The sequence below is a fragment of the Meriones unguiculatus genome, chromosome 7, assembly GCF_030254825.1.
Source record: "Meriones unguiculatus strain TT.TT164.6M chromosome 7, Bangor_MerUng_6.1, whole genome shotgun sequence".
Classification (NCBI taxonomy): domain Eukaryota; kingdom Metazoa; phylum Chordata; class Mammalia; order Rodentia; family Muridae; genus Meriones; species Meriones unguiculatus.
Genome location: NC_083355.1, coordinates 117,676,418 through 117,688,625, shown reverse-complemented (window position 1 = coordinate 117,688,625; position 12,208 = coordinate 117,676,418). Strand labels below are relative to the sequence as shown.

The following is a 12,208-nucleotide window of genomic DNA, read 5'->3' as shown; positions in this document are numbered from 1 at the left end:
GGGGTTGGGAGGGATGTGGGGAGAAGACCCAGCAGCTGTGGTAGGCCTGAGAGTAGTGAGTGTGTGAAGGAGCACACCTAGCAACTATGGGGTGCAGGAAGACCATACAAAGCAGCTAGGAGATGTCTGGGGTTGATGGGGGAGCAGAACTAGCAGCTGTGGGGTTCCTGGGGCTGATGGGGGTGTGGGGGAGTAGACCTAGCAGCAATGGGGTGCCTGAAGCTGATGGGGGTGAGGGGAAGGAGACCTAGCAGCTATGAGGAACTGGGGATGGTAGGGGTGTGAGGAACAGACCTATCAGATATGGGGTGCCTGGGAGTAGTGAGGATGTGGGGACCTGACCTAGCAGACATGGGTCGTCGGGGGGTGTTGGGTGTGTGGGGTGCAGACAGAGCAGTATGGGAATCTGGGGATGTTAAAGGTGTGGGGTAGCAGACCTAGAAACTATGAGGTGCCTGGTGGAGGGGGGAAGATCAGCAGCTATGGAGAGCTGGGGCTGGAGGGGTATGAGAGAGCCAAGAAAGCACATATGGGGTCCCTGGGGATAATGGGGGTGTGAGGCACCACACCTAGCAGTTATGGGCTGTCTGGAGGTGTGCAGGTGTGAGGGACCAGAACTAGTAGCTATGGGGTGCCTAGAGCTGGTGAGCGTGTGAGGAAACAGACCTAACAGATACACTGTGCCTAAAGCTGGTGAGTGTGTGAGGAAGCAGACCTAACAGCTACACTATGCCTAAAGCTGGAGAGTGTGTGAGGAAGCAGACCTAGCAGCTACATTGTGCCTAAAGCTGGTGAGTTTGTGAGGAAGCAGACCTAGCAGCTACATTGTGCCTAAAGCTGGTGAGTTTGTGAGGAAGCAGAGACCTAGCAGCTACACTGTACCTGAGGCTGGTGAGTGTGTGAGGAAGCAGACCTAGCAGCTACACTGTGCCTGAGGTGGGTGAGTGTGTGAGGAAGCAGACCTAGCAGCTACAAGGTGCCTGAGGCTGGTGAGTGTGTGAGGAAGCAGCCATAGCAGCTATGGAATGCCTGGGGCTGGTGGGCTGGTGGGGAAGTAGTCCTCACAGCAATGGGAGAAATGAAGCAGATGAGGGTGTGAGGCAGCTGCTCTATGGAAACTGTGAAGTGCAGGCAACTGTGCAGAGATGCAGTGAGATGGCTAAAGCAGGTGTAGGCATGAGGGAGCAGACCCAGCAGCTGCGGGGCTTGAAGCAGGTGAGGGTGTGGAATAGCAGGCCAAACCGCTACAGGATAGCTGGGGTTTATAGGAGTAGGGGTTAGGTTGAGCATCTTGGGGAGAACTAGGGCATGTGTGTCAAAGAAACAAGGCCAGGCATCAACAGGAGACCGGGGACTAATGGAAGTGTGGAGAACTGGGCTGAGTCTGAACCAGGTGGGGTTGGTGGTCATACAAGAAAACCCAGAGCTCAAGGACTAGAATAAGCATGGGCAGGAGTGAGGACAGGCTGGGTATTTACAGAAGATTGGCATACAGATCAGGGATAGGTTCCCAGAGCATCCCCAGGAGTTTGGGTGACCATGGCAGAGTTACAAGGGCTCTAGTTGAGATGCGAGTGCTGGGCCCAGAGAAGCCCCAGAAGCGCTGGGTACCAAGGACAGCAAATAAGGGGAAATAGGATAGTGAAAGTGTAAGAAACAAGAGCTCCAGGAGCTTTGGAGAAGAAAGGCATGTGGAAGACTCAGCCAAGCAGCCACTGAGGAGATGGGGTAGGTACTGGGGTAGGGGGGACAGGCCAAACTGCTATCAGGAGGTTGGAGTCCTGTGAGAATGTGGAGAACCAAGATAAGCAGCTGCAGTTGGAGGCTAATGGGGTCCATGGTAGCCCTAGGAAATTAGGGGATTGGGTTGAGAAGCTTCAGAGAGCAGGAACAAGTGAAAGTATAAGGAACCAAGCATCTACAAGGGAACTAGGAAATATGGCATTGATGGGGTTCCAGGAGCTCCAACAGAGACATCTCAGGGCTCCGGAAGCTCAGGTCAAACTCAAGGGAAAACTGACAGCATAGGGGACAGAGAAATGGTAGAAAGTTTCCAGGCCACCATGTCCAGGCCACTGAGGCAGACAGGAATGAGGGTAACAAGCCAACAGGCACAGCACAGCTGTGGCCAGCAGGTGTGAAAACAAGGATGGGGCTGTATGGTCAGCAAGATGGGGTACTAAGTGGGGGAGGGGATGGATTAGCTACCGTGACCATGCTGACATGAATGGTCAACAGACAGAAGGGAAAGACAGCCAAGAGCCAAAGGCTGGACCTATTCCGGTGGTGGGTCAGGGCCAAGCAGCTGTCAGCTAGTGAGACCAGACACGAAGACCAGCAGAACACAGGGAACACGGAAGGCTTCCAGAGCTGGGAGCAGAGGGAGGACAGGACAGTGTGAGATCCACAGGCTCTAGGAGCTCATCTCAGAGGGTGGGGAGCAGGGAAAAGCTCTCTGGAGAGTGCTTCTGGGAGAGGTGACCATCCTGGGGACTCAGAAGTGACAACTTCCCTCCCTGTACAGGCCTCTCCTCACAGAGGAGAGTGAGAGCTTGGGCAGACAGAGTACTCTCCATTTAGGGGAGGGAAGAGAGAACAGAAAGAGAAGGGAAGAGGATGGGAAAGGAAAAAAGGAAAAGGACTTGGGTCTCTTAACCAGAGTACTGTCCGGTTAAGGGAGGGAAGAGAGAACATAAAGAGAAGGGAAGAGGATGGGAAAGGAAAAAAAGGAAAAGGACTTGGGTCTCTAACCAGAGTACTGTCCAGTTAAGGGAGGGAAGAAAGAACACAAAAAGAAGGGAAGAGGATGGGAAAGAGGAAAGGGAAAGTATTTCAGGAAAAAAAAAAAAAACAGGTTTCAGAAAGACCAAAAAAAGTGTCTGAGTGAGCAGGAACAAAAACAGGGAAAGACCCTGAAGATACTTACGATCAAGGAAGCTCAGGAAACCTAAGGCAGGAGGGTCAAACCTGTAGGGCAGTATGTGGAGTTGAGCCACAGCACAGTGCTAAGGTAACTCTCAGAGCTTAAGCAGGGATTGCAGAAGACAGGGTACAAGGGAGGTGGAAAGGTGACCAGAAGGTCCCTGGGAGTAAGAATGAATCAAGCATTTCTGAGTGGGTTTGTTCAACCAAAACAACAGCAGGGATTACAGATGCAAAACTACATCCTCAGCTGCAACCCAGAATTCACTGTTCAATATGAGGTTTGATACATACAAAAAGAAGTATGATATTTAAAAAAGAAGGAAAATGAACCAGAGTGGAAAGGGGTGGGGAAGAGGTGTCTTCTGGAAGAATGGGCGCATATGTTCCAACTTTAACAGCTGCTGGAAAGAGAAAGGGACTTTGATGAGACCTGGAAACAGTAGCACTATTAGGGAGTGCCCAGGAGAGTGTAAAGAATGAGATAGGAGGAGAAAGATATCCAAGTTCACCAGGTTCTCATCAGCAGGTCTGGGCTGGCAGCATAAAACAAGGGGCAGAGTAGGGGCCAGCCAGGTCAACACAGAAAGGCTGCCCACACTCAGAAGGTGTGGCATAGGGGGTGGTAGTGACCCTCAGAAAGACTGAAGTCACAGACAGAGACCTAGAACTCAGCTTTAAGAGACAACGCTTGCATAAGGATAGTGGAGTGAAGAGGGCTTCCTGAAGGCCTTTATCACTGGAAGATCAGGGTTCATGGGGCTAGAGAGATGGCTCAACAGGACAGCACTTGCTGCTCTAACATGGACACAAGTTCAGTTCCCAGGACCCACCGGGCTGCTCACAGCCATCTATAACTCCATTTCCAGGCTAGCCAACCCCCTCTTCAAACCTCCACAGACACCAGGCACACCATGTAATACACATACCCATACACATAAAATAAAATGTCTAGAGGTCTAGAGGTGGAAGCTGCTGACTCGCCTCAGAGGAACTCCAGAAGACAGTCCTGAGAGGAGAGCTAATGCCAGAGCCTTTTCAAATAGCTGAGCCCACTCGTGTCAATCCAGGCCATGTTTCCTCCTCGCTTGCAGCCAAAACAACAGCCCCATCTGTCTATCCTCTGGCCCCGGCCTGTACGATGACTGAATCCATGGTGACCCTGGGATGCCTGGTCAAAGGCTACTTCCCTGAGCCAGCCACCGTGACCTGGAACTCTGGAGCCATGACCAGCGGCGTGCACACCTTCCCATCTGTCCTACAGTCTGGGCTCTACACCCTCAGCAGCTCAGTGACTGTACCTTCCAGCACCTGGCCCAGCCAGACCGTCACCTGCAACGTAGCCCACCCAGCCAGCAGCACCAAGGTGGACAAGACAGTTGGTGAGAGCACTACCAGGGGAGGAGTGCTTCATGGGAGATGGGTCTTGAATGTTCATCTACATAGACCAACCAGACAGGGCAGCCATCTGCAGCAAGGGGATCCAGCTCAGGACAACAGGAGATGCTGTCTGTCTCCCTCACGGAGGCCTCTGGCCGCTAAGGCATGGTCCTCTGGGAGAGATATCCATGTCCCTCAGGTCTCAACCTGCAAAGAACCAATTCCAGGAGCAGCCTGGCCTTAGCCCATACAAGGAACAAACATGACCAATCTCAGGTTTGGTACCTTATTTCCTTCAAACCCCAGTAACATCCAGCCTTCTCTCCACAGAGCCTCCCAGAGACACCCCCAAAACTCCATGTCCTGACTGTCCCAAGTGTCCAGGTAACTCACTAGGCCTGTGCTCCAGCCCCAGGATGATGGCAAGGGCCATAAATGTTCCCGCACTGGAGAGTGAGGCAGGTACTGATCCATTTCCACACCACCTCATCAGCTCCTGACCTCTCTGGTGGACCATCTGTCTTCATCTTCCCCCCAAAGACCAAGGATGTACTCATGATGACCCTGACTCCCAAGATCACCTGTGTCGTGGTGGACGTGAGCGAGGATGAGCCAGACGTCCAGTTCAGCTGGTTTGTGGACAACGTGGAAGTACACAACGCTCAGACGCAGACCCATGAGGAACAGTACAACAGCACCTTCCGTGTGGTCAGTGCCCTCCCCATCAAGCACCAGGACTGGATGTCGGGCAAGGAGTTCAAATGCAAGGTCAACAACAAAGCCCTCCCAAGCCCCATCGAGAAAACCATCTCCAAACCCAAAGGTGGGAGTTGCAGGCAGACTGGATGGGGGCTGTGATGGGCATAAGAATGGACACTGGTGTGGAATTTGGCAATGACCTCTGTGTCTACTTCTAACCCATAGGGCCAGTCCGAGAACCCCAGGTTTATACCTTTCCTCCACCCAAGGAGCAGATGAACAGGAACCAGCTCAGTCTTACCTGCATGATCACTAATTTCTACCCTGAGGCCATTGACGTGGAATGGGAGAGAAATGGGCAAGAAGAGAGGAACTACAAGAATACCAAACCTGTCCTGGACTCAGACGGGTCCTACTTCATGTACAGCAAGCTTGATGTGCCAAAGGACAGCTGGGAACGAGGCGAGGTATACTCCTGCAGTGTGATACACGAGGCTCTCCACAATCACCGCACAAAGAAGGACGTCGCCCGGTTCCCGGGTAAATGAGCTCAGCACCCAGAAAGCTGTCAGGTCCTAAGGGACACTGTGGCCCATCTCTACCCTTCCCCTGCGTAAATAAAGCACCCAGCACTGCCCTGGGACCCTGTGACAATGTCCTGGTTCTTTCCGGGTATACAGGCTGAGTCATGGACTCTGACGTCTGGCCAGAGTTTGAGGCCTGAGCTGTCTTTAGCAAGAGAATAAGGTTTCTGCACTGCCAGAGCCAGAGCTCATGAGTCTTTCAGTTCTGAAATGTGGGGCTTAGCCTAAGGGAGCCCCTCTTCCTTGCCTTCCATGAACTAGCAGCTGCTGACAGAGAGATATACCCAGGAAAACACCAAGGAAGAAAACACACAAACCTCATCTTCCTCAGTCTACCCCTTCCACCTACCCCACCACACCGCCCTAGCTAGAGGTTCCTCTGAGAACGCTTAGAGGCACACACAACCATGGGCATGCCAGAGACCCTTGCCATCCCTACACTCAACTCGGCAGCTTTGCATGGCCTAGTTCTGGACAACCTCACACCCATTGCACACCCGCTCCTGTGCCATATTTACTGAGGCACATGGCTCTCTCTGCCTCAAGAAAGGCTCTACGAGATAGCCACATACACACTGGATCCTGACACACTGAAACCAGCAAACTGAACATTACCCAGGCCATACAGCACAGGTATGCACACGCACACATGTGCACAAAAACACCAACACACTGGGACCTTATCTGTGGGCCCTGAACGGCACCTACACCCATCAGTGTGTCAGGATACCCCCAACCACCATGTTAACGTCCACTCCTGTGGCAGCGCAATCAGACGCAGCTTTCCTCTTCTGAGCAAACCTGCATCACATGCTCAACACAATACCTCTGAAGCCAGATCTCTCTCTGGCTCTCACGGTCATGCTTCAGCCCCACATAATTACACAACCCACAAGCCATAATGGTCTGTACCACTTCACACTGTGGAGTTTTCTGAAATCCAGGCATGAGCAGGAAGAGGCTCTGCTGGTTACCAGGGAACAGGCAAAGGATTAGGAAGGCTGTATAGAAACTGCCCACTGGGGGCACAGGCCCTGCTTCCCAGAGAGTTCCTCCTGCACTGAAAGAAAGAAGGGTGAGGAAAACAGGGATGAGTATTGCACAATCCAGGCCACTGTCAGGTGCATTCTGTCTGGCAAATCTCAAGGTCTGAGGCAGTTGGGAAAAGTGATGCTGATGTCCCAGAGGGAAAATAAAAGAGGGATGCCCAGGGAGGATGAGCTGGGCCAGCTGGAGCTTTCCCCCGACCTCCATGTAGCCCCACCTGCCACACAGGGAACTGCCCCTGCCCTGCCTTGTTGGGACAAACTCTGACTGGCCCTCTCTGTCCAGAGGTGGAACTGGACGACACCTGTGCTGAGGCCCAGGATGGGGAGCTGGACGGGCTCTGGACGACCATCGCCATCTTCATCACCCTCTTCCTGCTCAGCGTGTGCTACAGCGCCACCGTCACACTCTACAAGGTCGGCACCGTTCCCAGCCTTCTCCTGTGTTGTCTGTGTTGACCCCATAATGCCTCACACTCCTCCTCTGATGCAGTATGATGTTCCCTTGCTCTCCCCACTCTGTCCCACATACTATTCCCCCCGGTCCCTGAGATGTCCCACGTTGTTCGGTGAGACTCCCCATGTTATCCTCGTACTGTCTCCTGGAACCTCCTTGTATGCCACACTACCTCATCAGGTCCCTTGCTGTCCCATGCTAATGTCCACACTACCCACCTAACGTCCCCATTAGCCTCACCATGGCCCAATATACTCTTCCTTATCTCCTGGTCTCTCCCACACTGACCCCAGGCCACACACACACACAAACACACAGAAACACACACCCTTCTACCTGCATGAGAGGAGCTGCAGGAGGGAGGGTCTCTGTCTTGCCCAGAGAACTGAAGGGCCTGAGCATGGGTGTGCTCTCCAACTTACTCTCACCTCCCCACAGGTGAAATGGATCTTCTCCTCAGTGGTGGAGCTGAAGCAGACAATGTCCCCTGACTACAGGAACATGATTGGACAGGGGGCCTAGGCCACTTCCTCTGCCATGATCAGGGCTTCCTAGGCCCTGCAGAAGCCCAGGCTTCCTACTGTGCAACCGAGCATGGAGGCCATGCTGCCATCTGACACCACCTTCCTGTGACCTTAAGACTCTCTCATCCAGTGCTCTCCATTGTTTCTCCTCTGGTGCATCATGTGGACAGCAGGCTTTGTCCCAGCCCAGAACAACACCTCCAACGCAGTTGCCAGATAGCTAACTAGTTAGGGCCAGAAGGACCACCCACCTCCAAACCGGAACCAGGGGATCCAAGACCTCAGAATGTTTGCCCAAGAGGAGCTGGGAGCCCATTGCCTGAGTCCAGCTGTGTGGGAATCAGCCTTGGAGCTGAGGGTGTCTATGCCCACACCATCTTCCCAGAGGGCTTTGCCCAGAAAGGGCAGTTTTCTGATCCTTCAAAGGACACATCTTGGAGGAAGAACAGAGTCCCAGTAGCCCAAAGGGTCACGGTGGTAGCCTCTGCACCAGCTGTGCTGGGCCAGCTTCCTTCCTGGTACTCTGTGAACCCCTGGCTGAGCAAAGGGCCTACATCACCCAAACTGTTGGGATGAGCCTCCTGAAGATGGAACTCCTTGGGCAAGCCTCTCTTCCTGCTACCCAGTCAACATGCTGGGTTCTCAGACACAGGATCCAACACACAGACACTGCTGACCACACAACCTCAAGACAAGCCCACTGACACCTCCTTAGAGACACCAGCCACACTCCAGAGAGACGCTTGGAAGGACTTCATTGTGTAGCCTTTACAAAGTCCTGGCTGGAACAAGTGCCAAGGCCACTGAGCATTGGATGGGTGACCATCCAGGAAAGCCTCCAGGAGACGGCCCTGGTGAGAAGACTCCTGTCAGACTAAAGAAAAAGGTGGGGTGGGGGACTACGGAGCAACAGGGAAGAGATGGGAGTGGAGGATTATAGGGAAGCCAGGGTACAGCAGATCTGCCCTGAGGGCCTGGTATCCAGACTGAGCTAATTAAAGTAGAAAATCCCAGTTGGGGTAGACGTCCAGAAGACAGACATGGGGAGTGGGAGGCTGTGGCCAATGGACACTGTTCCTGCCTCTATTTCTTCATTACCTCTCAGGGCCAATGAAAAGTCAGAGTCTCCAGACAGAAAGAAAAAATGGCCACCTGCCCTTCTGAGTGGAAATGCTTGGAGAACTGGGACCTTTAATAGCTTCTTTTTCTGGAGACTATAAGTGCTTTTAAGGTCTCTCTGTGTGTGTGTGTGTGTGTGTATGTACATGGGAGCTTTGATGTTGTTTTCAACAATAAAATATTCTTTTAATATTCTGCATCTCAGTGCCCTTTCTGTGTGGCCCAGCCCTAACATTTAGAAACAAGACACAATTAAGCAGACCAGGGAGCCGTGGGGCCCTCTAACTCCTTCCTGGTCCTGTGTCCTCCCAGGGTTCAATACGGCCCTCACAGCTTGGTTCTAGCCCTGCTTCCAGGACCACCAAGAGCCTAGGCACACCCCAAGACTGGCCAGACAAAGCCTCCCATCCCAGCTGAGAAGCATGTGGCTCTCTGTGACCCTGGGCCCCTATGTCTTCAGCAAAGGACGTGGTTTCAGTTGCCTCCACAGCTGGTTTTTTTGTCTCAAGCCGTGTTCAGTGAAGTTCCAGATCAGGTGTTGACAGCATGGGTTCTCATATATAGATCAACAGATACAAGTCCCACACTGGTATATGGAGGGGAACTGGGCCCAGACAGATGCTCCTGGGACACAGTAGATAGACATCTGCAGGGAAAGAAATGGTATGATTACAGCCATAGGCCTCCTCAGCAGGTGCCCCAAGAGCAGGAGTGAAGTGCTGGCTAGAAAGTCAGCTCTCCCTGCATTTCCCAGGTGGCATTTAGTGTCTGAGACATCCTAGGATCGTGTCCTCAACTGTTAGAAACTGTCTGTGTAGGTGCTATTGGGGCTGAATGGAGAAGATTCAGAACTGGGCAAGTAACAGAACGATCGCATCAGTGAAGCTGCCGCAGAGACAGAAGCCCAGCTGGCCAATGCCAGGAGAGTTGTTTTCTCCAGGGCTGAAGAGAACACAGTCATGAGGCATTGCTCCAATGGAAGCCACACAGATAGGCAAAGGAGCCTGGTGTCAGCCCACATTCTCCTTCCTCTTCACCTCAGGCACCTAACCAGCGCCCACCAGCCAGTGAGAGCAGTAGGATCCCGCCCACTCTTCCTCCTTGGTCTGGCTCTACTTCTCTACCTGTCTCCCTGGAACAAGTGTTGGCCTCCAGCTGCTTCAGCTTCTTTTTTTTATATATTTTACTTTATTTATTTACATGGACATGTGTGTGTGAGTGTGTGTGTGTGTGTGCTCATGCCATGTGCATTCAGGAGCACATGGAACCTAGAAGATCCCCTGGAACTGGAATTACAGATGGTTGAGAACTGCCACGTGGATGGTGGGAGTTGAACCCATGTCCTCTGCAAGACCAGTGAACACTTTTAACCGCTGAGCTATTTTTCCAGCCCTGCCTCACCTTCTTACTGGGAGATGGATCCAAACCAAAACTGACCACATGGTCTCTGGAGGCGCAGATTTCCCACCTCCAAGCCCCTCCCTCGTGTCTCATACTTATTGGCCCCGCATCATCCCCCACCACCTCCTGGTGCTCCACAGCACTCCACATCCTACCCAGGGGTGCCCACACCAGGGAGTGCCATATCCTTCTGACCCCTCCACCTCCATCAGCACTACAAACAGAGGCGCAGCACCAAAACCGGTGTGCACACGTTCTGGCCCTCCAGCTCTGAGAACAACTGATTTCAGACTCAGTTTTACCGGGTGCATCCATGGTGCTATCTGAGTCCCACCCTGACCTCTGTGGTATGACAGCCATGGTGTGTGTCTTGTGTCAGGACATGTACATGTGGCACTCATACTGTGTACAACCACATGAGGTATGTGTGTGAGAGACAGCCCACATGATGTCTATGGTGAGCATCTGTGATATAGCCATTGTGACATGCATGTCACGTATGGAACTTCTATAGAGGACAGCACACAGGTCTTAACAGGCACAGCCGGGAGGAGACAGGGTGCCTGTGCTAGCCGGAAGCCGTGACTACCTGAGCAGCTACAGGCACCTGCATTCTGCCACCGCCTGTGAACCGTAGCATGACACAAGTACCAACTGCAGCACCAGGCCACTGGCCTGCATGAGATGTGACATGTGCACACACAAACCACGGGAAGACTGTCTCAGAACCCACAGAGACATGGGCATCAGTGTGGGATCCCATAATAGCTACAGCACAAGGAAGATACATGACACAGTCACACAAGTCCCTGCAAGAACATGTATGCTGGCTTAATTCCCAGCACATCTCCCTCAGGCACAGTACCGGCAGCCCTGGCCTAGCACACTGTCCTCAGGCTTTGCACACACAGATCCTTCATTGTACTCCCTTCCCCTACCACCTTCAGCACACCAACTTCACTTCTACCACTGCCCTCAGCCTACCCAACACACCACCCCGCTGGTGTGCTAGCCTCTCTCACCCAGTGACCATGGGTGTCCATCTTATGATGAAGTCACACCAGGTCCCTCACCCCCAACCATCTTGGTAATCTGGCACAGACATGTGCTGACCACTAGGAGGGTAGTCAAAGTAGGATGTGACAGTGACCTACTGCGCAGACTTGTTGGTCCAGGGCTGATCTTGAACTCCGAGTCTTCCCCACCTCCACCATGCAAGTCATGGGACCTTTTCCCAAGGCAGGCTGCAGATGCCCCACAGAGGAAAGAGACCAGGCGGGTGGAGTGCCTCCATGGCAGGTGTGGGAGAGCCAGGCCTCGGGGCACAGAGGACATGCTGGACCTGGGGAAGGCATCCCCTGCTGCCCAACCACATTCCATCCCTCCCAGTACCAGCTCTCTCAGTGTTCACTCCATGCCCAAGAATTCTGGCTGTGGGAGGAAGGCCCCAGCCTCAGTCAGGGTGTGCACTAGAGCAGCCATAGTGTGAGTCCTGGTGGTTCTGTTCTTTTGCCCCAAAATGTCGTGTTCTAGAAAGTACTTGCTTCTTTGACCTAGACCCCAGAACAGAGTCCAAAACACTATGGTAGACACAGAAATCAGTAAGAACAAGGCTGGGCTGTTGTTTTTCTGCAAAGCTTGTTGTCACACTTAGCCCTGGCAAAGCTATGAAACAGATGTCATCGAAATGCTAGTCCTGGTTGTAATGATATATTTAGAAAAAAAAAAAAATATATATATATATGACAAAAATTAAGGAAATAAAGGCAATATTGGAGGAAGGAAAAGGAAGCAGGAAAAGATGTAATTTTATTTTGGTCTCAAAAATAAAAATGTATGTTTTAATTCTGGTCCTGAGCTAGGGGTAAAGGTCAGTTGGTAGAGCACTTGTAGAGGGTGCTGGAAGCCTTGGAGCTGATGTCCAATACAGAATAAACCAGATATGGCTGTACGTACCTGTGATCCCAACACTCCAAAGGCAGAAAGATCACAAATTTGAGGTCATTACTGCCTACATAGCAAATTAGAGACCAACCTTATCTTTAACTATCATCATCATCATTACCACCACCATCC

At 52.3% G+C, this 12,208-nt stretch overlaps 1 non-coding gene and 1 gene segment (V, D, J or C); both read left to right on the top strand.

The window, feature by feature from the left end:
• Positions 1–1,176: 1,176 nt before the first annotated feature.
• Positions 1,177–7,610, top strand: LOC110541258 (Ig gamma-2A chain C region, membrane-bound form-like). The segment is given in 7 exon segments: positions 1,177–1,270; positions 3,993–4,304; positions 4,633–4,686; positions 4,796–5,125; positions 5,227–5,541; positions 6,918–7,048; positions 7,527–7,610. Coding segments are annotated over 7 exon segments (1,320 nt in total).
• LOC132655680 (small nucleolar RNA SNORA40) lies at positions 3,104–3,229 on the top strand. Its single transcript, XR_009593463.1, has one exon. It is a non-coding gene; the product is annotated as a small nucleolar RNA SNORA40 (small nucleolar RNA).
• Positions 7,611–12,208: the final 4,598 nt, after the last annotated feature.